General features: G+C 41.9%; 1 protein-coding gene across 8 annotated transcripts in view; it reads right to left on the bottom strand.

The window, feature by feature from the left end:
* Positions 1-27,789, bottom strand: part of Hr3 (Hormone receptor 3) — a 586,730-nt gene that overhangs the window by 88,662 nt on the left and 470,279 nt on the right. For all 8 annotated transcript variants that reach the window (XM_067147643.2, XM_067147641.2, XM_067147642.2 and 5 more), the window contains one exon: positions 2,474-2,701. In XM_067147643.2, the coding sequence (XP_067003744.2) occupies positions 2,474-2,701 (228 nt within the window). The remainder of the gene's footprint in view (positions 1-2,473; positions 2,702-27,789) is intronic.

Genomic DNA, 27,789 nt, shown 5'->3' with positions numbered 1-27,789 from the left:
ATGACGTTTATTCATTTTTCATTCAGGTATAGTCTTTATTTTTGCTTGTGGTTAGGCGACCCTTGACAGTGGTATGGGAGAATAGGGGCGGGCCACTTAGAAGGTACAGTATGATGAAGGAATAAAACAAATGAAACAAAAAGAGCCGTAATATGCGTTACCATGAGATATTGAAACAGCAAAAAAAAGTACAAATTTATAATTTACTCTGAAGTAAATTAAGGTGCATCTACATCAAGTACGACTTTGCTAGAAGACAAGAAATGTGAATAAGTGGATTTTAAATATTTTATATCTCTTAAGTAAGTCTACGATACCCTACTGCCTCTGAACAAAGGTAGGTCTATCTATAAACCAAATCCTTTGCAATCACATTTGAAGACTGTTTTCATTCGGTTACAATTGTAATTTAATTACGCGGTACTCAAAGATAACGTGAGATTACAAAATTCTACGATAGTGATTATGATCATGTTGATGTAACTTCAAGGTGTCTACTTCCAGGCCATCGGCCCATGAATCTCAGAATTCGAATTAGGCAATTGCAGTGTAATTCGGTCCGGCTCGATGGCTAAATGCAAAACAGCATTATTATGTAAGCGTAAGCATTTTTCCTCCCAGTGAGAAACATTCTTTAAGAGCCATGAATTATGGTTTTCCCTAAACTCCACATCAATTTTTGTCATCAACCCCGAGAGAGTGTTGAGAATCTTTTTCTAAATATGAAGGAAGATTCATTAAAGTGATTTCGTTGTTTGGCAATAGGCGAGGGGGCTACTACAAATACAATTAAATATCATTAATCTGGACTTACCTGTGGACCCACTAGTTGGTAATTAATTGCTCAACTCTTAATCCGCATTAAGACATATCTGCAAAGGTGAATTTGCTTGGTATTCTTCCTTGTAGACCAGCATTTCTCAAAGAACACTTGTGTGCCGCGAAATTGCCTGGCTACGTCGCAGTATATATACATCAACACATAAAAACAAGCATGTGTACTAAATATTTCAGTATGTTGTTTGTTAACAACCGTACTACAAAGATGTAACAAAAACTGAAAAGGTAAGAATGTTCTGTATGTAATTATATTATTGGTGTAACCCAGAGAGGTAAATGTGGGGTTCATTACTTTTGCACAATTACCGTTCAATACAGGGAAGAACCGCAGACAACCACGTCCGTAATTCTTAATCTACAGAATGAAATCTATACCGGTTCTTATTTTAACGCTGGTCAGTGCCGAAAATGCCTGTTCGTTCAGGTATGTCATCGAGTAGTATAGATAGGGCATGAATGGCTGACGTGTTCCTCAAGCGTTCCAGTAGTTTATATACTTTCTGCTAGGGTTCGTGATCTATCGGGACTGCTTCCTAGCGTTTGCAATCTTTCTAAAACAGACCGGATGTGCCGCAATATTCAACAAGGTGTGCCACGAACCAAAAGATTTTGAGAACACCTGTCCTAGACAGTTGAATAACGTTATTTCGCTTCACAAGTTTGTAAAGTGTACATTTATTTCTAACTTCCAATGACCTTACTAAGTGCTGCTAGTGTAGCAATAATTGATGATGATGATAATGATTGTTGTTTAAAGGGACCTAGCAGCTAGGTCAACGGCCCAATAGCAACAATTAACAATTTAATGCATCTCTGGATTGTATATATTCATTTTTAAGATGATATATTTAATTCTAGTCGATTGTGAAATTATCTAGAGTGCTGTAAAATTGTATATAATACATTTAGTGTACATATTTTCAAGTAGTAGGCGTTCTTTTCGATACTGAAAAATGTCTGCGGTGATATAATCGTACATTTATATAGCTAAACTTTGTTTCAATCAATCACTACTGATCTGCATTTAGGGCAGTCGCTCAGGTGGCAGATTCCCTATCTGTTGTTTTCCTAGCCTTTTCTTAAATGATCGCAAAGAAATTGGAAAATTATTGAACATCTCCCTTGGTAAGTTATTCCAATCCCTAACTCCCCTTCCTATACACGAATATTTTCCCTAATTTGTCCTCTTGAATCCCAACTTTATCTTCATATTGTGATCTTTTCTACTTTTAAAGACACCACTCAAACTTATTCGTCTACTGATGTCCTCCCACGCCATCTCTCCACTGACAGCTCGGAACATATCACTTAGTCGAGCAGCTCTTCTTCTTTCTCTCAGTTCTTTCCAGCCCAAACTTTGCAACATTTTTGTAACGCTACTCTTTTGTCGGAAATCACCCAGAACAAATCGAGCTGCTTTGCTTTGGATTTTTTTTTCAGTTCTTGAATCAAGTAATCCTGGTGAGGGTCCCATACACTGGAACCATACTCTAGTTGGGGTCTTACCAGTGACTTATACGCCCTCTCCTTTACATCCTTACTACAACCCCTAAATACCCTCATAACCTTGTGCAGAGATCTATACCCTTTATTAAAAACATACTGAGATAAGATACATGACATATGAACTTACCGTCCCTGGACATTCCGAGTCGCAAACATTTCTGCAGTCGGCAGTATTGGCAGCGGTTCCTGTTGACACGATCGACGATGCAGTTCTTGTTCCGTGGACACTGGTAGTTGACCACGGAACTCTGTGACCGCCTGAAGAAACCCTTGCAGCCTTCGCACGTTATCACACCATAGTGTACCCCACTGCTCTTATCCCCACACACCTTGCAAGGGATGATCTCGATTTGCGCTGAAACACACAAAGATCACAGATAAGAAATCCATGTTGATTAATTAGTTAGCTTTGTTGGGGCTATATAATAAGATCAATATTTCACAATTACATGAGATGTACGGGGGACAATATTAGAGCAGTTACGCGAGATAGAAGACGTACAAAAGACGAGATTATAGAGATAATTACTTTAGATATGTCAACGTAATAATTAACATTTGATTGCCTTTTCTTCTTCTTTCTTCGTAATATTTACAGTTAGGAACTGAACAATAATATACAAATTAAAAAAATGTTGCATCACACAAAAAGGAATGTTTTCTTTTTGTTAGTCGCACCGACACAGATAGGTCTTATGGCGACGATGGGATAGGAAAGGCCTAGGAGTAGGAGGGAAGCGGCCGTGGCCTTTTTTAAGGTACAACCCCCGCATTTACCTGGTGTGAAAATGGGAAACCACGGAAAACCATATTCAGGGCTGCCGACAGTGGGACTCGAACCCACTATCTCCCGGATGCAAGCTCACAGTCGCGCGCCCCTAACTGCACGGCCAACTCGCCCGGTAAAGTAAAAATGATAACATTTAACACTAAAATGGACTTGATGCTATACTTGTACCAATTCCTGTTCAACAAACCAAATATCGAAAATATTTATATACAAGATCACACCATTGGTTTTCCTTTTCGAGGTTTCTATATATTTTTGCTATCCCCTGCTGGGGTGAATGCTTGAATCCATCTCAGCATACCCTTTACAAGATCATCAAGCTATTCTGGGCCCAATTTGTCTCATTTATCCCTGGTGTGTCTTACAGATTACGTGGTCGGTCAGACCGTCCACGAACAACTCGTTTTAATTTACCTCCGACTTATTGAATGAGATTCACATCTACGGAACAGGTGGGCCACCGCATCTGGGATATCATCACGAGAAGGAAGGTCTTAATGATAATGGCAGGATGAACACACGAGGTATGTTTCTTTAACTTCAAGTATTCTCCGAAATCTTAACGATACGGTTTCACAATTGGTTGTGCTATGGAGTATTTAGGGTGCTCTGTGGAAAATCCATGTAGTGCCACCCCAGAACATCAGTGGACCATCCTCGTGCTGCACATGTCGCGTCAGCTTTATAGCCTGCATATGGAAACTTATGATAGCAATATACTGACATAATTTACTGGGGTGATTTAAGAAATGGCTGGAAAGGGGGGTCACTAAGCCTTGTGAAACAAACTAAGGATTCTTCTCTTTTACTGAGCGAGTTGACCGTGGGATTAGGGGCGCAGCTATGAGCATGCATTTGGGAGATAGTGGGTTTGACCCGCTGTTGGCAGCCATGAAGATGGTTTTCCGTGGTTTCCCATTTTACTTTAATATTTCTTTCCTTCTTTATCTGATGTATTATTTATTTTTTATAATTTCCTTTACTTACACAGACACAGATAAGTCTTATGGCGACGATGGGAGAGGAAAGGGCTGGGAGTGGGAAGGAAGTGGCCATGGCCTTAATATAAGTACAAACCCAGCATTTGCCTGGTGTGAAAATGGGCACCCCTAATCGCACGGCTACTTTCTCGGTATTTATTTATTTATTTTATTTATTTGTTAGTTGTTTGGCTATAATACTAACACAGACAGATCTCTTCTTTGGCGACGATGAGAAAGTAAAGGAGTATACCAAGGAAGGAAATTATCTTGACATTAATTAAGGTACAGTCTGGTGTAAAAAGGAAAAATCGGGTGAGTTGGCCGCATGGCTAGGGCCGCACAGCTGTGTGCTTGCATCCGGAAGATAGTGGGTTCGAACCCCACTGCCGGCAGCCCTGAAAATGGTTTTCCGTGTGGTTTTCCATTTTCACACCAGGCAAATGCTAGGGCTGTACTTCAATTAAGGCCATGGCGCTTCCTTCCTACTCCTAGACCTTTCCTATCACATCGTCGCCATTAGACTTATCGGTGCGACGTAAAGCCAATTGTAAAAAAAAAAAAGGGAAATCATGGAAAACTATCTTCAGAGCTACCTACAGTGGGGTCGAACCAATCATCGCCCGAATGAAAGCTTGGTCGCGCTGCCCTGTCAACTGAGAATCTGTCTGATACAAGAGGCACCGGAACTGGCCATTAAAGCCAAGCAATACGGCTGAGGATGTCACGTTGAAGACCATGTTATACTCCAATATCTGCAGGCCATCTGACTAGGCAGCAGTCGTCTTGGTAGGCGATACAGTATGTGTCACAAGCCGTGTTTTTATTTAATCTGTAGATGATCAGCAGATTGGTCAGTTAAAGAGAAAACGCCGGGCTGAGTGGCTCAGACGGTTGAGACGCTGGCCTTCTGACCCCAACTTGGCAGGTTCGATCCTGGCTCAGTCCGTTGGTATTTGAAGGTGCTCAAATACGTCTGCCTCGTTTCGGTCGATTTACTGGCACGTAAAAGAACTCATATGAGACTAAATTCAGGCACCTCGGCGTCTCCGAAAACCGTAAAAGTATTTAGTGGAGACGTAAAACCAACATTATTATTATTAAAGACAAAACGGTCTAGTAGGAATGTGTGTGTGTGTGTGTGTGTGTGTGTGTATGTATGTATGTATGTATGTATGTATGTATGTATGTATGTATGTACAGTATATGACGATGTGAATACTCCCTCAAACTAAGGGCGTAGCACCATCACTCACTTTCAGCAAGTGACGGTAATGAATAATAATTAATGCAGGCAGACTTTCACAACAGCATCAACAAGATCGTTACCATACGCGTGGCGTGTTGAAGAGTGCAGTCAAGGCACTGCAAATTGCTTTTGGCAACCACGGGGTGTACACTACAGAGCTCTCTCGTGATTCTTTATCATCAAAGTGATCTGAGAAAATTATGAATCACAGTTACAGACTAAGAGACTATATCGGATAATGTAGACGCACCTACAAAATATACAGTGTCGGAAGAGCTGTCGGCTATACCACACAAACAAACATTTCAATACAAACTTCTATAATTTTGAGAGTACAGTCTGCAAAATTGGAATGGCGTATGGCTTTTGGTGCCAAGAGTGTCCGAGGACATGTTCGGCTCGCCAGATGCAGGTCTTTTGATTTGATTCTCGGAGGCGACTTGCGCGTCGTGATGAAGATGAAAAGATGATGAAGACGACACATAAACCCCGCCCCTGTGCCAGCGAAATTAACCAATTATGGTTGAAGTTCCCGACCCTGCCGGGCATCGAACCCGGGAACTCTGCAACCAAAGGCCAGCACGCTAACCATTTAGCCATGGAGCTCGGCATTCCTGACAGAACCCCAGCCCAAAAACACATATCAAAGTACGTAGTAGTAGAAAAACACATATAGGCCTATATATATATATATGTCCATGTTAAAATGTATGGGACATGAAAGGTACGGAATTGGATTCTCTACACCTTAAGTTATGTACAGGTTTTTCGATATATTAACAAAGAAATTTGACACTCCCCATAATATTGCTGCGCCACTGTATACTAGCCTGTCACAACTGAGACAAAATATAACTCAACATACTTTCGACTTCTGCATACCAAATCCAAGATAAGAACGAAGTACATGACGAAGTATGGAGTAAAAATCAGAAGTGTACAAGTAAATAAATAAATAAATAAAATATGACATATTCTCCCTGCACCTGCTAGTGTTTGGAACTAGGAAAAGAAAGTACTTCATTCTTACGAGAAGTATTTTACAAATTCCTTTCAAGTGGAAACGAGATCTTAGGCTTGTTTGATCTCGTCATTCGCCAACGCCCCCTACCTCCGACTGCGCAATCACGCAGAACTGCCCGGACTAGACAAGTTGTGTTACGTCATGGCCTTCGCGGGGCGTCGTGTTATGCAAAACCTGCCTCAGCTCAGCGTCATGCATGTTAACTATCGTAAGATTCAGTCGTAGAAATTAGCAACGAGTGTACAGTACTGGGTACTGTGTATTCACAACCGCAGAATATTCAACAGGGTGTCAAAGATACCAGCTGAAAACAATCATGAAAACTAATGATTTGATATGATAAAAGAAAGAAGAGATACAGAAAGTCTGAGAAAATACGAGGGTTGTTTCATAAGTAATGCAACTGTGTTATATCCTACCATGAAGCAGGTTTGTAAATCTGCTACGAGTTTGAGGACCACAGGAATGTGCTTCTCAATTATAGGATCAAATTGGGCCCAGGTACAGGAGCAAATGGCAAGAAGCGATCGAAAGACAAGACAGTAAATATAACATTGTTTTATTGTAGACATTATTTTATTGTTGAGTCTCCGTGGCTCAGGCGGCAGCGCGCCGGCCTCTCACCACTGGGTTCCGTCGTTCAAATCCCAGTCACTCCAAGTGAGATTTGTGCTGGACAAAGCGGAAGCGGGACACCTTTCTCTCGGAGTACTCCGGGGTTTCCTGTCATCGTTCATTCCAGCAACACTCTCCACTAAAATTATATTTCCTCTGTCAGTCATCAATCATTGCCCCGGAGAACTGCGACAGGCTTCGGCAGCCGGCACAATTCCTATCCTCGCCACTAGATGGGGCTTCATTCATTCCATTCCATTCCTGACCCCGTGGAATGACTGGAAACAGGCTGTGAATTTTCATCATTTTACTGTGGACAAGTTTCTCCATATGCAATTCCTGTTGTCAATTCGGAGCACTGTTAACACAGAAATACCCATACGTGTGAATAATTCCTGCACAGTCCAACGTCTGATTTCTGTTAAGCACGTTTTGATAACGGCAACCGATACTTGAGCGGAGACAGGACGTCCACTCTGTGACTTCAACAGTTGATACGCATCTAGATTAGAAGGCCTTAACAACCACTTGATAGGACAGCGCACTACCACTCAAAGCTTTAGCTACGCATGGCACTAGCGTACATTTCTGCCACAGAGAACTGTAATTTTCACCTAAGACCGCTGTTTCGCTGTTCAACTTAACTTATATCCATCCTTCTTGGAATACAGGCGGTTGCACAGTAATTTTTACATACGTTGTTAACTAGCTATCAATTCGCATAAACACCATCAGTCAGTGGTATTCAGTAGAGTGACCCATGGCTAAATGGTTGGTCTAGAGGGTCCCGGGTTCTATTCCCAGTCGGGTTGGAGATTTTAACCTTCATTGATTAATTCTGATGGCTCCGGGACTGGGTGTATGTGCCGTCTTCATCATTATAATTCATCACAGGTACGGTTGAATCACAGGTACAATAAATTTTAAGCCTGTTATTGGAATAATTACAACCGAATAAAGTAAACTCTTCCACGACCCTTTATCTTTTAGCGTTTATACATAGTCAATCAACAGAATAGAGACATTATGTAACTTTAGAACATTTCTCACATAAGATTCCATAAATCATGTAGACATCTGAAGAGAATGGCAGGTTTGATGACCTGATCACATTCTCCTTTGCTACATATACAAAGAAATGCCGGGATGAGTGGCTCAGACGGTTGAGGCGCTGGCTTTCTGGCCCCAGCTTGGCAGGTTCGATCCTGGCTCAGTCCGGTGGTATTTGAAGGTGCTCAAATACGACAGCTTAGTGTCGGTAGATTTACTGACACGTAAAATAACTCCTTCGGGACTAAATTCCGGCACTTCGGCGTCTCCGAAAACCGTAAAAGTAGTTAGTGGGACGTAAAGCAAATAACATTATTATTATTATTATTATTATTATTATTATTATTATTATTATTATTATTATTATTAAACACAAAGAAGACAGTAATGGTTTCCTATATGAATGGCTGTTGCTAAAGAATGAATTCAGAGTTTTGATAAAGGCTGGGAGAGACCATCTGGAGAGTTGCAGTTGATTTCGCTTAGGCCTATTCCTCGCGTTGCTAACAGTATTTAACGTCTAGAGGTGAAAGTCAAGCGTTCTTAGGTATTCGGCACGCTGGCACAGTGGTAAGCACGACCAGCATAGAAAGGTCGATTCAGTATCGAATTCTGTGTAGCGAAGTAATGTAATGAATGTACCAGTCTCCAGTGCGATACCGAATCCTGATATGGCCAGTGGACATTTAATAGTTTAAATAAATACAGACCTGTGGCGGAAACTTGACTAGCACGTTCTGAATCTCCAATCGGGTCAAAATATCTGCACAGCGTGTCCTCCCTTAAGATATTGTTCCCTTCAGGTCATCCTAGTTTGATAGCTAGAGAGTCACTGGCTGATTCTCAGTTACCTGGGTGCTCTTCCTAACGCCACGTGAATTTACCGGTGAAAAACGGGAGTCGAACCTCTACCATCTAAATCGAGTCCCTTGCAGTTAAGTACTCTTAAATGCCGCTCTACTGGACCGGGATTCGAGACTAGTACCAAGACCATATCAGGCGAACGCAAACCAGGAATTATTACTATTTATTTATTTATTTATTTATTTAATCCGTTTACGCTTCAGGGTTGGTTTTCCCTCGGACACAGCGAGGGATTTCACCTCTACCCCGTCAAGGGCAGTGTCCTGGAGCGTGAGACATTAGGTAGGGTATACAACTGGGGAGGAGGACCAGTACCTCGCCCAGGCGGCCTTACGTGCTATGCTGAACAAGGGCCTCGTGGGGGATGGGAAGATTGGACGGGATAGACAAAGAAGAGGGAAGAAGCTACTACTACTACTACTACTACTACTACTACTACTACTACTACTACTAAAATGTTTTCATTCCTCCCCTGAAGGGGGAGGCGGGCCTCTTAGACGGTGACGCCGTCTCTCAGGCCGGAAGATTTATTACGGTGAAGGAGATGCACGTAGAAGGTGAGGGGGTTGGCGGCCGTGGTCTATACTGGGAACTGTCCCGACATTCGCCTTAGTGCAGGAGAATAGAAAACCACGGAAAACCATTCTCAGGACAGCCGACGGTTGGGGCCATCCGTAAGGTCCAGCCCTGTCCCGTCTCCCGGGAAGGGAAGGAAGCGGCCGTGGCCTTAATTTAGGTACCATACCGGCGTTTGACTGAGGAACACCCTTACCCCGTAGTCGCCAAAAGCCCTGAATGAGTTAGTGTGACATTAAACTCGTAAGGGAAAAATTAACACACAATAAATATGCAAATATTATCGCGTTCCTTCAGTCAATAACAAATCTTTCAATCACCCATTATATTGAGTTTTAATTTAGAAAGGTAATTTTTAATATGGGTGATGAAAACTTCATGCATAGCAAGTATTTCTAGACTAACGTTATAAAAGAGTTCAAGATACATGTCCTACTGTAGACTATACAGCATTTTTAACATCTAGGACAAAATACATAATATTTAGTATAGTAATAGTCAAATAATTGTAAGAAAGATAATGTAATGCGTCCGCCTCTGTGGTGTAGTGGTTAGTGTGATTAGCTTCCACCCCCGCGTTCGATTCCCGGCTCTGCCACGAACTTAAGACCACGGCCGCTTCTTTCCCTCTTCCTTGTCTATCCCTTCCAATCTTCCCATCCCCCCGCAAGGCCCCTGTTCAGCAGAGCAGGTGAGGCCGCCTGGGCGAGGTACTGGTCATCCTCGCCATTTGTATCCCCCGACCCAATGTCTCACGCTCCAGGACACTGCCCTTGAGGCGGTAGAGGTGGGATCCCTCGCTGAGTCCACGGGAAAAACCAACCATGGAGGGTAAACAAATTAATAAAGAAAGAAATAGTCAAATAATTGAAAGGAGGAGAATGTAATGCATGTATCGAATAAAAGGAATTGCAATAAACGAATGTTTTCTCCCAGTTTCAGGCAATCCACGCAACTAGGGGATGAGAGTATTCTATTCTATAAAAGAGTTCGCTGTATCAGAACTTTTCTCAATCAAATACTGTTCTGACAAATGGGTTCACCTGAACAGTCATACTACAGTCGTTTCTGTGTGATGACAGGCCGCTCAGAGGCCAATGGTCTCCTTACCACAACGTCGGTTAGGTAAACCAGCAGATATACTCCAGGAGGCGCTGACCGTCCTTCGCTCATGGCACGCTCGCAGCTTGGCGGAGTGGGGGAAGCGTGACGTCATGCAGGAAGGGACATGCGACCAGACAGGCGGAAAATACCAACAAAATTCATTTCCAGCAGCAAAGACTTTTCTTAATTTAAGGATAACTGCTGTGGTAACCTCACCGGGTGAAATAGTTTCGCAGTTCTGACGGTGTGGTATAAGCTAGTATTCGGGACGGGAGATAGTGTGTTCGAGCCCCACCGTTCGGAAACCTGAAGGTTTTCTGTGACTTCCATTTTCTCGCCATGTAAATGCCAGAATTTACCATTACCTCCCCAGTCATAGAATTTTCTTATTCCAACCTTGCCGAAAACCTACCAATGTTAATGCGATGTTTAAACATATATGATGGGTAACAGAAATCTTTAAGATGCCAACAACAATCCATGGTGTGTCATGAATTCTGACTGCCCTTCAAAAAATTCGACGACCTCAGTTGGGATCGAACCCATGAACTTGGTATCACAAATCACACACTCTACCCCTGATCCGCCGAAGCAGCCAAAACATCTACTAAAAGTGAATGTTTGTGAAGGATCTGCCGACTGACGATGACCTTCAGTATCCACAGCTTAGAGTCACAAGCAGGTTTATTCATCTCCTCTACAAGGAAAACAATGGAGAATAAGTGCTTACCATTCACCACAGCGAAGATGGCAGAACAACAGTCTTAATTTATGTTAATGGCCTGGTTACATGCAGGCGGGAGAGATGAAGCCACCTGAACGCTGACAGATTAGGCTATATTATTTCGTGACGGTCAGAAATCTCGCCTCGATATAATATTCTCACTAGTGCACAGCCAATCATTGTTGATATCTACAAGGATGTTGTAACTATGTGGCTAAGACTTCTTAATTTAGATAACTGGTGATCACTTATTGTTTTCCGAATACTATCAAAATAAATAGTCAAACACTGTATACAAAGAAGATAATTATTTACTTTCCTCCAGACGCCTTTACATGGACTCTTGATATACTAGTTCAAAAAATCTAGTCTGTGGTAAGCAATACAAGTTACACAATTGTTTTCCATTCAGGAGGATCCCAGAACTGCAACAAACATCAATATTCATTCAATTATAAATTTGTAATATGTACATTTGTAATAATTGATTCGTTCGATACTGATGTTCTACGCGAAACAGCGATCACCACAATGTCCAAAATGCTTCCTGAATTTTTGTTGCATTGTATGTTGTCCAAAAAAACATGTTTTTTGTGCTTTTATTTTGCTATCAGTCTACATGCAGTAGTGTCCACATAATCCACGGGGCACCTATGCCCTTTCGATAGTACACGTTATATTCGACCTGGTTTTGTTTTCAGTTTGTATACCGCCATCGTAAGATTTTCTTTTAGAATCATAATTTTCTTAATTGCATACTAGAATTAACATTTCTGATATACCAAGTTCACTGCAGTACCGATAATTCATGGTTGAAGGGGCGCAGAATAAACCTCAGTATTCCATGCTTGTCACAAGAGACGTCTAATAGGGGCAATGAATGCTATACATGCTCGCCAATGGATAGGAAAGGGAGGAGCTGTCCCTTGGCCCGCCAGATCACCAGATTTAACGCCAGAGGACTTCTTTATGTGGGGCCACTTAAAACAAGTAGTCTATGCACAACAGCCGGAAGATCCCGAGAGCCTTGATAGCATGGCTTGACGACCACGGAGCCCTAGCTGAGTGTGACATTGCTTCCACCAGGCTCCTCATGCTCATCTTTCCTATCTGACCTCATTCTTGCTCTCTTTTGACCCCGATGTTTGCGAGACCTTTGGAGAATTTCACCTTCACGCATTCTGAGGCTCTTAGTTTTGTTGTTGCTGCTAATGTACTAATTTTTCGAAGGATCACATCCCTTCCTTTTTCTCTTCTGATTAATGCCGAAAGGGGATGGTTACCTAGTTGTACTTCCCATTAAAACATACATCTCCAAGTGAAATCAAATCATGGACTATGCTCGGTAATGGTATCACAAGTCTTGAATAAGGCACGCATACAGCATGCTTTTTTTTTAAACAAAATAAAAATGAAGTCCAGTTCCATAGCTAAATGCTTAGCGTGCTGGTCTTTGGTCACGGGTTCGATTGCAGGCGATTCCGGATTTTAATCTTCATTGGTTAATTCTGATGGCTCGGGAGCTGGCTGCATGTGCCGTCTTCAGCATTAGAATTCATCATAAGTAGGGCCCATACTCACAGAGGCGCAGGTCACCTATAGGGAGTCACTCGAAAGAACTCCACAAGACCACTCTAGAGGCCACACGCCATTGTCATTATTATTATTATTATTATTATTATTATTATTATTATTATTATTATTATTATTATTATTATTTATGTGTTTACCCTCCAGAATCGGCTTTTCCCTCGGACTCAGCGAGGGATCCCACCTCTACCACCTCAAGGGCAGTGTCCTGGAGCTTCAGACTCTGGGTCGGGGGATACAACTGGGGAGGATGGCCAGTACCTCGCCCAGGCGGCCTCACCTGCTATTCTAAACAGGGGCCTTGCGGGGGGATGGGAAGATTGAAAGGGATAGACAAGGAAGAGGGGAGGAAGCGGCTGTGGCCTTAAGTTAGGTACCATCCCGGCATTTGCCTGGAGAAGTGAGAAAATACGGAAAACCACTTGCAAGATGGCTGAGGTGGGAATCGAACCCACCTCTACTCAGTTGACCTCCCGAGGCTGAGTGGACCCCGTTCCAGCCCTCGTACCACTTTTCAAATTTCTTGGCAGAGCCGGGAATCGAACGCGGGCCTCCGGGGGTGGCAACTGATCACACTAACCACTACACCACAGAGGCGGACATTATTATTATTATTATTATTATTACTATTATAAAATGAGCATAGCCTGACGTTCTATTTATGGACAGGCCAGGGATTTTAACCACGTTCGGATGATTCATCTTGCTCGAAGACTGGGTGATTTGTTCGTCGTCGCTTACATACAACACATCACACTACAAACCGCCACAGAAACACGTAATATTGAATATATCCTTCCAGTTTCAACCCCACGAAATTGGGATAAGGCAAAGGAGAATCAGATTATTATTATTATTATTATTATTATTATTATTATTATTATTATTATTACTTCATAAACCCTCACTATAGAGTGGTGAACTTGCAGCCTGCTCGGGTACAAAGCTGGATGATTTAGCCAAACTCTCCTCTTCTAAGCACTGGATAAGCAAGCGATAATGTCCAGCTGCACCTCGTGATGATCGATAAGGCTGATTGGATATCTGCGGTTCAACGGCAAGAAGATAAAAGTATGAGTTCAAGGAGAGCGATATGTGACCTCCACCTTTACACCTAGACTACGATTCAGAAATTTCACGTAAACAGATTTGTTTCTCATTGCTCGTTTCTAGATTGGTTGTTAGTGAGACAGATGGTTGGACTTCCGAAGACCTCATCCCCGAGAAATGAAGTTCAGAGCAATTACATGCAATAAATATTTTATTGAGGAGTTTCCGTGGCTCGGGAGGCAGCGCCCTGGCCTCTCACTGCTGGGTTCCGTGGTTCAAATCCCGTCATTCCATGCGAGATTTGTACTGAACAAAGCGGAGGCGGGACAGGTTTTTCTCCGGGTACTCGACCTCCTAACAGGGAAGCGAACCCACATCTTCTGGGACAACCGAGTACGCCGGCTAGGCAGCCCCTATTTTGCATACTCACTGCTGACGAATCAACAGTGAGTAAACCAGAATCAGAGTTCAGTGAGCGTCATTTTTGGAATACTTACTGTATGACACTGAACTCCCAGCTGATTCAGACATTGCTTTCTCATATTGGCGTCGTAGACCTCTCTTTCGTCTTCTTACTTCATCATTCACAAACTTCCAAACACCTTCGTAAATATTACTTCAATCTACATAATGTACGAACTAGCATTCTTATGGAGTTTTTAGAAAACAACTAATAGTTGTCTTCTTACATTATTTATTGCCAGGAAATATACTGTTTGGGCACATTACAAGGGAATTACATGTCAATAGAGTGGTGTTTATTTGCTTCTTCTGTTAACCCTATCGTTGGGAATTACTCAGTAACCCATGAATACAGACAGCTACATACTCAATAAAAGATTTATATATAAATCCACAGCCTGTTCCCAGTCATTCGACAGGGTCAGGAATGGAATGAATGAAGACCCCCATCTAGCGGCGAGGACAGGAATTGTGCCGGCTGCCGAAGACTGTCGCACTCCTCTGGGGAAGTGATTAATGACTGACAGATGAAATGGAGAGTGTTGCTGGAATGAAATATGACAGGGAAAACCCAGTCTCCGAGTCGGAGAAATGAAACATACAGTACAGAGTTAAAATACTCGGTCCGGCCGAGAATCAAACCCGGGTCCATCTGAACCGAAAGCTAGTATGCTGACCATTTAGCCAGGGAGCCGCACTGATTCTCAGAGACCTAAATAGTGATTGCGCGACCCAAGCAGTAAACATAGAAAATGTGTAGCAGGTTAGGCCTAATTCCTGGGGGCAAAGGTGGTTAGCCATGGAGCTAACCGCTCCATCACACCTAGTGGAATAGGGGAAGCCTTTACCCTCCACTCCTCCAAGAGTTTTCGTGGCCTAAACGAAGTAGGTTTTGCCTTGAGTATGCAAAACTCGGGAGAAAATCACATTCAATATGGTAGCTATCGTACTTCGGATTATCTGAAGTCCTGCCGTTCTACTGTCTCAGCTGTGGGTATGACACCTTGTGATAAGATTTACCTTTCGACACAGGGCATTGGGGTGAATGAGTAGGTTAGCCGCTGGCCAGCGCACCGCACCGGCTGAGAATCACTTGCAAGGCTAGCAAGTGCTCACGTGAGGGACTGGACCTCGTGCGCGTTACGTCACACCAGCATACTAGGTAGAGGGGAGCCGCAGAGGGTCACTGCTCCCATCCAAGGCTCTGTCGTGCAAACTGGCACCCGGCCTTCTGTGGCCAAAACCCCAAACCGTTTGACCTTCCACCGCCTTCTCGCCAGGACTTCTTAATGAACCGATCGATGCACAAAGGTCAATAAAACGTCGTGTTTCAAAATACCCTTTACGGGAACATGAAAGCTTCCTTAACTCTTTAAATCAATGGTTCCCAAATTTTCCAGTCCTCTGACCCCTTGCAAAAATGTCGCAGACTCCCCTGAAATAAAACAACCAGTAGGCCTAAATATGTTACGAACTTTTATTTCAATTTAAATGCTTTAAAATCAAAATACAATTTTATGTGAACAATGAAGCTATTTTTTTTAATGAATTAACTCTGCAATACTGGGCTTAAGGTCTGATCATTTCAAATTTATTTCCTAAGTTTTATTTGAAATGGGTGAGGTGGGGGAATACAGTTCAGCACTACAAAAATAATTCTTTAGAGATAAGTATAGTCAGTCAAAAATAATGTTATTGGATTAACGTCCCCCTAACTACTTTTACGGTTTTCGTAGACTCCCAGATGCCGGAATTTAGTTCCGCAGAAGTTATTTTACGCGCTAATAAATCCACCGACACGAGACTGACGCACTGAGCACATTTAAATACCACCGAATTGAGCCAGGATCGAAACTGACAAGTTGGGGTCAGAAGGCCAGCGCCTCAACCGTCTGAACCACTCAGCCAGGCTATAGGGTTAGAGTCAGTCATGACTCATGACAAATAACCAAAAGTCAGCAAGATGTAATTGTGAAAACTGTAATGTTAATTAATACTCGCAGATCAATGTTCTGCCAAAGAATCTTCTTGCAGCGAAGAAAGACGTTTGTCGATAGCCCATCAGCAAGTGGATTCTTTATCAACATGTCACTTTCATCCCCCACCGGGAAATACTCCCTTGGTGGGTGGGAGTGATAAAATAGTCGGGAAGTATCGCCTGCTGGCTTCACACTATTGTAAGACTGCCTCATGTGGTGTCTATCCGTTCATCCCAGCAGGAATGAAAGCTTGCTATGTATGTAAGAAGATCTCGGCGAAAAACCCTCATTTATTTAAAAAAAAAAAACTAAAATTAAGATACAGCAAACCTGTTTTAACTCACTCAGACCTTAGCATAACTGCTTATCCTGTAACTTCTGCTCAACCTTTATTATGAGACGAGCTGATATTTGATCCTTTCGATTAACGAGTATTCCACCGTAACGAAGTGATATGAAATTACAAGATAGCTCGCCGGGAGACGTAAAATAAAAGTAAAAAAGATTTTAAAGTAGAACAGGAGACAATCATAAGTTACCTTATTGTAAGTACAAGCAGCGTGTAGAATAATAATAATAATAATAATAATAATAATAATAATAATAATAATAATAATAATAATAATAATAACAATAATAATAATAATAATAGAAATCTGACTAAGGCCAACGGGCTGAATTTTTATCGGTAACATAAAGTGATAATGTTAGCTTAGTGGCAGTAAATGCGTTTCTTCTCACTGCACGAATAAGATGTGTTCATTTGCATCATTCTCCAATAGCAGTGATGTATCAGCATGTCTACTCCACGTGGAGTGGGAGCGTTGCAGTACTTCAGTGCCTTTGAAGAGATCGCTTCTTCTTTCTTAACCCGTTTACTCCCCAAAGTTGGTCTTTCCCTCGGACTCAGTGAGTGATCCCATCTCTACCGCCTCAAGGGCAGTGTCCTGGAGCTTCAGACTGTGAGAAGGAAGGTACAACTGGGAAGGAGGACCTGTACCTCACCCAGGCGGCCTCACCTGTTATGCCGAACAGGGGCTTTGTGAGTTGATGGGAAGATTGGAAGGGATAGATGAGGAAGAGGGAAGGAAGCGGCCGTGACCTTAAGTTACGTATCATACCGGCATTTGCCTGGACGAGAAGTGGGAAACCACGGCTGAGGAGGGAATCGAACCCCCCTCTACTCAGCCGACCTCCCGAGGCTGACTGGACCCCGTTCCAGCCCTGGTACCACTTTTCAAATTTCTTGGCAGAGCCGGGAATCGAACTCGGCCTCCGGGGTGTGGTTAACCACTACACCACAAAGGTAGACCTGAAGAGTTCACAACAGCTGATATTTGTAGTCCGTCGTGTTTCAGTACCGTATGGGTGTGCAACAGTTAAACTCCTCAGTAGATCAATGAAAAAGTGCCCTCAGATCTTATGTTTATTAGTTGTTTTTTTTTTTTTTTTACAATTTGCTTTACGTCGCATCGACACAGATAGGTCTTATGGCGACTACGGGGCAGGAAAGGTCTAGGAGTGGGAAGGAAACGGCCGTGGCCTTAATTAAGGTACAACCCCAGCATTTGCCTGATGTGAAGTGAGAAACCATGTAAAACCATCTTCAGGGCTGCCGACAGTGGGTTTTGAATCCACTATCTTCCGGATCTAAGCCCCTAATTGCACGGCCAACTCGCCCGGATTATTATTATTATTATTATTATTATTATTATTATTATTATTATTATTATTATTATTATTATTATTATTTCTTAATCTGCTTACCCTCCATGGTTGTTTTACTCTCGGACTCAGCGAGGGATCCCACCTCTACCACCTCAAGGGGAGTGTCCTGGAGCGTGAGACTTTGGGTCGGGGGATACAACGGGGGAGAATGACCAGTACCTCGCCCAGGCAGCCTCACCTGCTATGCTGAACAGGGGCTTTGGTGGGGGATGGGAAGACTGGAAGGGATAAACAAGGAATCGAACCCACCTCTACTCAGTTGACCTCCCGAGGCTGAGTGGACCCCGTTCCAGTCCTCGTACCAATTTTCAAATTTCGTGGCAGAGCCTGGAATCGAACCCGGGCCTCCTGGGGTGGCAGCTAATCACATTAACCACTACACCACAGAGGCGGATATTCTTCTTCTTCTTATTATTATTATTATTATTATTATTATTATTATTATTATTATTATTGTATGTATGTATGTTCAGTCCGTCAGCGATGCCGCTGGTGGGATCCCCAACAGCTCTGCCATCAGCTGTCATAGATGGCCTAGGCATCACTGAAGAGGCGTACTAGGGAAATGAGGAGTGATGTAGTTTCCCGTTGCTTTCCTCACCGAGCCAGAGTTACTATTACATATCAGTCTGCCAAGCCCACTGAAATGCATACACCAACCAACCCTGTGAGCAACATTTTCACACCATTCATAGCAGGGACTGGCTGAACAAAGTTAAATTCAACAGGTCGTTGCCTTGGAAAAACAGAAACGAAAAATTCATTTAGATTTCTAGTAAACCACAGTAAGATCACACGCACGAACTCATAAGAAAAAGTGGCAACAAGGCATTCTTCGGAACTCGGTAGGTGATGCGGGCCTAGAATGCTTGATGTGCCGCTCGTTAACGAGGATAGTGCGCGAGTAACATACGAGGCTGATTACCGTTATGTTCCCACACGCCAAAAAGAGCAAGGACGACACCAACTTAAGGCACCGCAACATAGAATGAAGAAATTGTTGTTTAGAAGAAGAAGAAACACGTGTTCTACATTCGCGAATGTACATTGGAATGTGCACCTGGCAATGCACTTCATAATTACAGAGAAGAGGTAAATTATACGGCTAGTACGCACATTTCCGGAAATTACGTTACATTCCTGTCTGTTCCATTGATGAGCACAAAAATGAGCACTCCGTGTACAATAGACCAGGTTGAATGGAGGCCACCAGAAACAAATCAAACCACAGTGCAGCGTAATTTAGTCCTTGACAAGTATACAATGTGTCGACTCCACAACAGCTGAAAGTGAGTCTTAGTTACCTGGCTTAAATTACTTTGTCGATATTATTATTATTATTATTATTATTATTATTATTATTATTATTATTATTATTATTATTATTATTATTTTATTCAAGAGCTAGGGACACTATAGTCATCAGCCCAGTGCACTAGCCGAGCGTGGGAAAATGCACGATAATTTATGTGGTGAAAAGTAGACCAATGAACTTGTTATGCAGAACACCTACCTTTGATACCATGTATTTCTGTAGTAACCGATGGTGATGGTGGTGATTATTATTTTAAGGGGAAGCACATTGAGATAACAATTCCCTCTTCATTTGAAATCATAGAAGAAAAAGAGAAGTTCTACCTTCTTCTTCTTCTTCTTCTTCCAGCGCCCTTTCCTTAACGAACGCTGACGATCATCATGGCACATGCATCCCTATTCTGAGCTCTTCTAATCTGTTGTAGATTCAGACCTGTGTCTTGAGAGCCAGAAAGTCCTTTCCTTGTCATTCTCTCTCCTTCTCTCGTTCTTCCCTTCCATTATAAGCAGAATTAATGAAACTAAATATTTAGCTTATCAGTGATATTTCTGGGGTCTTTGAAGCTACCACAGCTTATTTTGGTTATGGCCAGGTACTTCAAGTCGGATGCCCTTCCTGACGCCATGTGAATTTTCAAATGAAAAGTCTAACTTGAGATAGACTGGGATTCGGACCTCAGCCATCCGAGTAAAAAGTAAACAGCTAAGCTACTGCGCTAATACGCCCCCTTCCCCTACTACTGTTACAGAGCTCCTATCCACTTTTAACCTAAAATGTATTTAGGTCTAGTGAATTATCTCCCTGAAACAAATATGACGATATGAACATCTTTGGGACCACCAGAAAGAGTTGAATGTTTGTTTAATATGCCTTCTGCTGTTTTTTCTTTCGTATGTCTATAAGTGTTTTTCTCTATCAGCTGTGGCTGGTTTATTATTTTATCGTAGGCTTTTCTAATTTATCCTATTTATTGCCCAGTGCCCCTTATATATGTGTATGATGGCTGCAAGAACGAAAGAAAAAAAAACACCCCTCTTCGAAACATTAATGTTTCAGAAAATATAAGAAATTATTTGAAAGGCGCAAAATCGAAAGACTGTAATCCTCGCAAACTCACAGAAGAGAGCTAGAGTTCTCTAATAGAGCTGGAAAAGGCAAGATGAAAATGAGGAGCAATGCACAAGTAAGCGGAAGCCTCGAGGCTGGCATCTAAGCTCCCAAGGTTCAAGGCCTCTGAGGGCATTTACAAGGTCGGATCCAAAAGTGTGCAAACATTTATGCGAGAAGCAAGTATCTTCTAGTCAGCACGACAGTTTTGCAGTGAGATTAGCATAAATATTAGGGGGATAGCCTATTAGAACCCCCATTATGTATGCAATTCTCCTTACACAACTGCAGAGTAGGGTAGACAGCACTTGCTAATCGCCAAATAAGTTCGCATAACTGCATAAACATCGCGGCTCTATTAGTTACTAATTGTAAGGAAAATAAACCCATTGTTGCTGCTTAAGTTTCTGTTTTTACGCCCCACTAAATATATTTGTTTTGTTTTCGGAGACGCCGAAGTGCCGGAATTTTGTCCCTCTGCAGTTCTTTAATGTCCCAATAAATCTACTGAGACGAGGTTTACGTACTGAGCACCTTCAAACACCACCGTACTGAGCCGAGATCAAGCCCGCCAACTTGAGGTCAGGGCTTTACTGCCTGAGCTACTCAACCCAGTTTTCGTTTTCTGTCATCTCCAAGCAGTTTATAACTCAATTTTCAAATCAATTTACATTCTCTGTCCAAGATTATTCTGGTCAAAACTAATACCATTTAAACATTGTTTTACAATAAATTGAACAGGAAATAATATCTAGCTGGATTTACACACACAACATATATTTTACCCAAATTGCATTCATACTATCAAGAGTTAAAAGCAATATTCCGTACTTATTGTTCACCCTGTACAAGGGGGCTAGGAATATTGCTAGCCACGTGCATAATTGTATAGTGCTGTTGAAAAAACGAGAAATTAAGACGCGCTGAAAAGGAAGAAACATTCTTTTTAGATACTCAGACATCATCACATTATATTACTTCCTATTATCTCGTTACCTGTTTGTAAAGAGTGATTAACAATAGCAAATTTCGTGGAAGATCCGTCAACTATGAAAGTTGTAACAAAGTGAAGTTTGTAAATAAGAACATGTGGACATTTCGTGTGTAAATCGTTCTAGGCTCAATAATACTATATTCTTGTATTGGGGTCACTTGCACAATGTTCTTCTTGTTCATCTGCCAACCGCTTTCAGAATCTTTGTCTCTTTTTGTGACTATTAAATGTCAGCGTTGTACTTTCATACAACTATTAGTAACATATGGAAATGTATTAAGCATACATTCTACATTTAAATCACTATAACGATCATTTAAAGAACGTCGATCATGATAACGACAAGAAAGCTTTTTTTTGCTTATCGTTTTCTGAGGATGATAATGTCACGTTTGATACTACTACTACTACTACTACTACTACTACTACTACTACTACTACTACTACTACTACTACTACTACTACTGGTATGTCCTAAAGCTATTGTATGCAAAAATATGGGTTTGACTTATTCAGGCTGCCTGAGTATCTATTCCGACGTCCCGTTTTACTCGTAATGAAACCAGATCTCTATTGGACGGAGTTCAACTTAATTTTCTTGGGTAATTACCGAATGCATCGTACGATATGGAGTGACGAATGGAATTCTTTCCGACCTTCTAAAATCCGACTATCTCTGTCAATTTTTCCCACGAGCAAGTAGTTGCGCGGTTTAGGTTACGTACCTATCAGCTTGCATTCGGGAGATAGGGCGTTCGAACCTCACTGTCGGTAGCCCTGAAGACGATTTTTCGTGGTTTCCCATCTTCACATCAGGCGAATGCTGGGGCTGTAAATTAAGGTTACGGTCACTTCCTCCCCACTCCTATCACTTCCCTATATCCCATCGCCGCGATAAGACCTATCTGTGTCGGTGCAAAGTACAGCAAATTGTAAAAAAAGTAAACAATAGATGATGACGTAATAATAATGTTACATGTTTTACGTCTCACTAACTACATTTTTATGGTTTTCGGAGACACTGAGGTGCCGGAAATTCCTTCCGCATGAGTTCCTTTACGTACCAGTAAACCTACCGACACGAAGCTGACGTATATGAGCACCTTCAAATACCACCCGATTGAGCCAGGATCGAACCTGCGTAGTTGAGTTGAGAAGGCCAGCGTTGTATTACTTGCGCTACTCAGCCTGAAAAGCAATTTGAGGTCTGAAAGCCAACACCATCACTGATTTTTTTTTTGTTTTTTTTCTTGCTATTTGCTTTACGTCGCAACGACACAGATATGTCTTATGGCGACGATGGGATAGGAAAGGCCTGGGAATTGGAAGGAAGCAGCCGTGGCCTTAATTAAGGTACAGTTCCGGCATTTGCCTGGTGTGAAAATGGGAAACCACGGAAAACCATCTTCAGGGCTGCCGACAGTGGGACTCGAACCCACTATCTCCCGATTACTGGATACTGGCCGCAGTTAAGCGACTGCAGCTATCGAACTCGGTACCATCACTGTTATAAAGAATAAAATGTTCCCTATGTTTGAAATATTAAGATGGTGCTGATGATTGTGAAGAACAGGCATATCAAGACGTATCCAAAAGAGGTGAAGAAGAAGGAAGTGGGATGTGAGATCAGCTCTGATCCAAAGTCTATGAAGAAACGGAACATGTACCCAGAGCAAGATACCAATGGGGTTACCACTTCCTGAAGCCTCCAGTCGTGAATTTCTTTGGGTGGGAAGACAGCGAAACTAGACGACGTTATTTCAAAAGGAATATGCAGTACACAGTTGCTTTTCAAAACTTAGTACTCTCACAGTCAATGGTCACTTTATCATCTTTTACAGATTCCTCACCATAGGTCATCCGTCATTAGATCGGAAAGGAACTATACTGGAAGTGGAATCTAATTATTTTTAATGTTCAAATCTTATGAGTTCGAGTTAATAGTCATAAAAAGAATCTGCTATGTGTTGCTTGAGTCATATAAATCAGACGTCATTCAGAATGTTTCATGGGGAAATGGACTTTAGACAGTCAATAACTAACTACAATTTATCCCGTGTATTGGAACAGGTAACAGTAAATTTTATAAGTTAGAACCGAAAGGTATTTCCTTGGATTTCTAGATGAAGTGTCTTTTATCCAGAGGTTCTGGCTGTACGTAGGCCTGATATTTGTTACGATAAGCAACCGGTTCTTACCACTAGGTTTCTCTCCGATAATGAATCAGTGTAACAACTCAAGCAATTAGGCAGCCCTTTAAGTGGGAGAAATCGGCGGAAATACACTACAAGTTGCAGGAGCTATGTAATCCATTAAGAAAACATTGGTTTCATCGGTGAACAATAAACTGAAAGACTCCAAAGAAAGCGGCTTTAGTTCCTGTATTTTAGATCCTTAGGGAATAAAAGATAAACACAGGAATGAAATACAAGGTTCAATTAAAGGATAATTATATGTACAGCTTAAGAGAATTGCCTCCACCCTATGTTCATAATGTATACTCACTACGACCGTGTGCTTTAAAACGGGATGAATTTACCCAGGATTCACCGTCTTGAAATGGATTGACAAGTCTCATATGACAAATAAAGGATACTGCGATTATATTCGAAAACCCATGGACAAGACGCAAGGTACGAATAATTTCACCTCCGTGATTGCAGAAATAAGGTAACAATTCGCGTGTTTTTAAAAAAATATTATTATACAGACATTAAAAGTCGATATTGATGATTGCATTTGAAAGATATTGACGTCGAGAGATCAACAGCTGTGTGACTCAAGTAAGAATCAAAGAAAGAATGAGGGTAAAATAAAGATGAAATGTTTTAGGTTTCTTGGAGTGTTAACAATGACATTGATTTTGTTGCTATTTCTCATAAAGTGATTTTTACACCTTTCTTTTTTGGCTTTCAGTTTCTCGACACACTAACTTGACATTACATGACATTCGTAGAAGAATAAGCTTGAGCGGAGCTTTTAAAAGTAGGAAAGCTCATAATATGAAGATAACGCTGGAATTCAAGAGAACAAATTAAGGAAAATATTAATTTATAGGACGAGGAATAAGGGATTGGAATAAATTATCAAGGGAAATGTTAGATAAATTTCCTAGAGTTTGGAAAAAAACAAAAAACAATTGATCAAGAATCTGCAACCCGGGTGACAGCCCTAAATGCAGGTCATTTATGACTGATTGACTGATTAAATTTACAGTAGATACGTTTTCGGCGGCGATGGATTAGAGAAGGACTAGGACTGGGAAGGAAGTGACACTGGTCTTAATCAACGTACAGCCCTAGCATTTACCCGGTGTGAGGATTGAAATTTGTATGACAGTCTTTATTGGTGTCATATCTGTATAGGGGGATGTAATCAATCGGAATCAGGACTGGAAACAAGCAAGCTGGCTAGTAGTTTTACATGATTCTAGATATCATGATCAGAGACACTGGACTTCCAGTTTACGTGGAATTCTAACCCAAATGCCGCGACTTCTCATTTCAAAATATCCACATGCATCCTACGGGACTACATTCTGGCATTCGTCTATCACAAACTGGGGTCAGAAAAGAGCCGCAAATTGTCTGGCAGGTGCCTTCCTGGCATCAGAATGATTAAAGTAAACTCATGTCCTCATCCCGAGGTGGTGCAGCTCTTTTCGGGCAAACCGCCAATGGAGGTGAGCTGCATGTGCTATTTCACCAGGACCCCCGAGGGCGGCAGCTAATAACACTAAACTGTTAGAATGGGAAACCACAAAGTGGGTTTATGGATGGCTGGGCCGAGCTTAGTTGCTCAGACGGTACAGCGCTGGCCTTCTGAGCTCAAAATGGTGGGTCGATTCAGGCTTAGTTCGGTGGTAATCGAAGGTGCTCAAATACGCCAGCTTCGTGTCACTAAATTTACTGGAACGTAAAAAGAACTCCTACGGGACTAAATTCTGGCATTTCAGCGTCTCTGAAAACCGTAGACGTACTTAGTGGGACGTGAAGCCGTTCTTCTTCTTCTTCTGATTATTATTATTATTATTATAATTATTATTATTATTATTAATAAACATAATAACAAACAGGGTCGAAAAGGATCAAGCTCGCAAGACTACCATACTCAGTTGTGCTCAGAGTTGCGTGGTCGAATCCTGACACGATCGATTGGTACTGAACGAAATAAAACAAAACATGACGCAACAACTCATTGGGACGTTGGCCTGCCATACGACTGCTGCCCAGCCAGATGATCTACAGATACTGGAGGGCTAATGGTCAGCGTGATGAGATAATGAGATGCATTTTTGGTTTCTTCACCGGATTCGCTGTCACTCGTATCAGACAGTTCTTCAGTTGGTCTCACGAGGCTGAGTGAAACCTAGCCCAGCACTCAGTCCAGAATTAAAATCCACTGACGGGCTGAGTATCGAACACAGAGCCTTTAGGTAAGAGGCAAGGACGCTACCCCTACTCCACAGGCATCAGTTGGTACTAAAGGTTGCTTTAATGCCAGAGACCAGTGCATTTTCTCTTTCTTCTCTTTAAGATTGCATTAAAGAAGGTCGAACAGGAGAAATGAGAAAGTGGGAGCTTAGTACAAATAAAAGGAAACAACTTCAGACTCAAATGGTACACTTCGGGACCGTTCAGGAAACCAATAGATGATACAATAGCAATGACTTCTATTGCCCAACCACGTACCGAATGTAACTTACATTCCGCAGCAAGCGAAAACAAATTAAGGTGACTATGTAAACCAAATTAGCAGGACGCCAAAGACGTCCGGATTGCACAAGACAACTGCTACAGGGCAATGAACTGGAGGTTTAGTAGATTTGGAGATATTACAGTTCATTATTCAAATAGAATTTTTGTCTTACTTAATGAGAGTAATATACTGATATGAGTCTAAACTGGAACTGGAAATAAGGCAACACACATTCGCAGATCGAAGATTCTAATTTCTAATCCTAGTGTTGATTGCAGGGTTGTACAGTTTATTTTCAAATGGTTGTATATTTCTCATTTTATATTAATAAGTATAGTACATATTACAAATATTTGCAATTCGGTGCTATGATGTTGCTGATCCTAAATAACTAAATAAACAATTAAATAAATAAAAGCACGAAGTGAGATGAATCTTCGTAGCGAGTTTTTACGATCAGTTGCCCTTTCTGACATCAACCTCATCAGAGGAGTTAATGAGACGAAATGAACGACGTGATTTATAACATGAGGAAGGGAGAGAGTGAAAACCGGTGTCGGCACATAGCCTACACTTGTCAAATTGCTCCAAGGGGTTTGCTCAAGGCTTAACGTCCCCATCCAACGGACGAATCACCATCAACAGCATCATATACCCTTACTCCACATAAGCACTGCGGGAAGGTTTGGAAATGAATCCAGGTTTTTGGCACGCAATCTAATGATGAGAAATTGTATAGGCTTATCACCACGTCACCTGCCCTGCCGGCCAACATTCTGATGGTGGATTTTTTCGACCAACAGGACTCTAACCGTCTAGCCACGGTGTCAGACCATATAGACTTGACGCCTTTACGATCATGGTCACTAGGTGGGCTTAAATAAATAAATAAATAAATAAATAAATAAATAAATAAATAAATAAATAAATAAATAAATAAATAAATAAATCTGAAGTATGCTTCAGATTGGATTTCAGATGTTAGGTCGTACCGGAAACATACAGTTCATGCCAAATAGTTGTTAAGTCCAGAGCAAATATGACCAAGCAAACACCGGTGGACCGGGCGCGTTGGCCGTGCGGTTAGAGGCACGCGGCTGTGAGCTTGCATCCGGGAGATAGTGAGTTCGAATTCCACTGTCGGCAGCACTGAAGATGGTTTTCCGTGGTTTCCCATTTTCACACCAGGCAAATACTGGGGCTGTACCTTAATTAAGGCCACTGCCGCTTCCTTCCAACTCCTAGGCCTTTTCTATCCCATCGTCGCCATAAGACCTATCTGTGTCGGTGCGACGTTAAGCCACTAGCAAAAACACCGGTGGAACCGTACGATCTACCAACTGAGCTACGGTGGCCGTTCCTCCTGTGGATTGGCGGCCAACGCGTTCTAGCTGAATCTGTCATTGTTTCCAATTATCTGCACCAAGCTCTTCAATTTCGTCTTGGTGTACGAGTGCAGGAATGTTTGGGACAGCACAAACATCCAGTCCACGAGTTAAAGGAAGTAACCGTTGACGATATTATAATTCCTCGACCTGGCCGGG

The sequence above is a fragment of the Anabrus simplex genome, chromosome 5, assembly GCF_040414725.1.
Source record: "Anabrus simplex isolate iqAnaSimp1 chromosome 5, ASM4041472v1, whole genome shotgun sequence".
NCBI lineage: Eukaryota > Metazoa > Arthropoda > Insecta > Orthoptera > Tettigoniidae > Anabrus > Anabrus simplex.
This window is presented reverse-complemented; position numbering and strand designations above follow the sequence as displayed.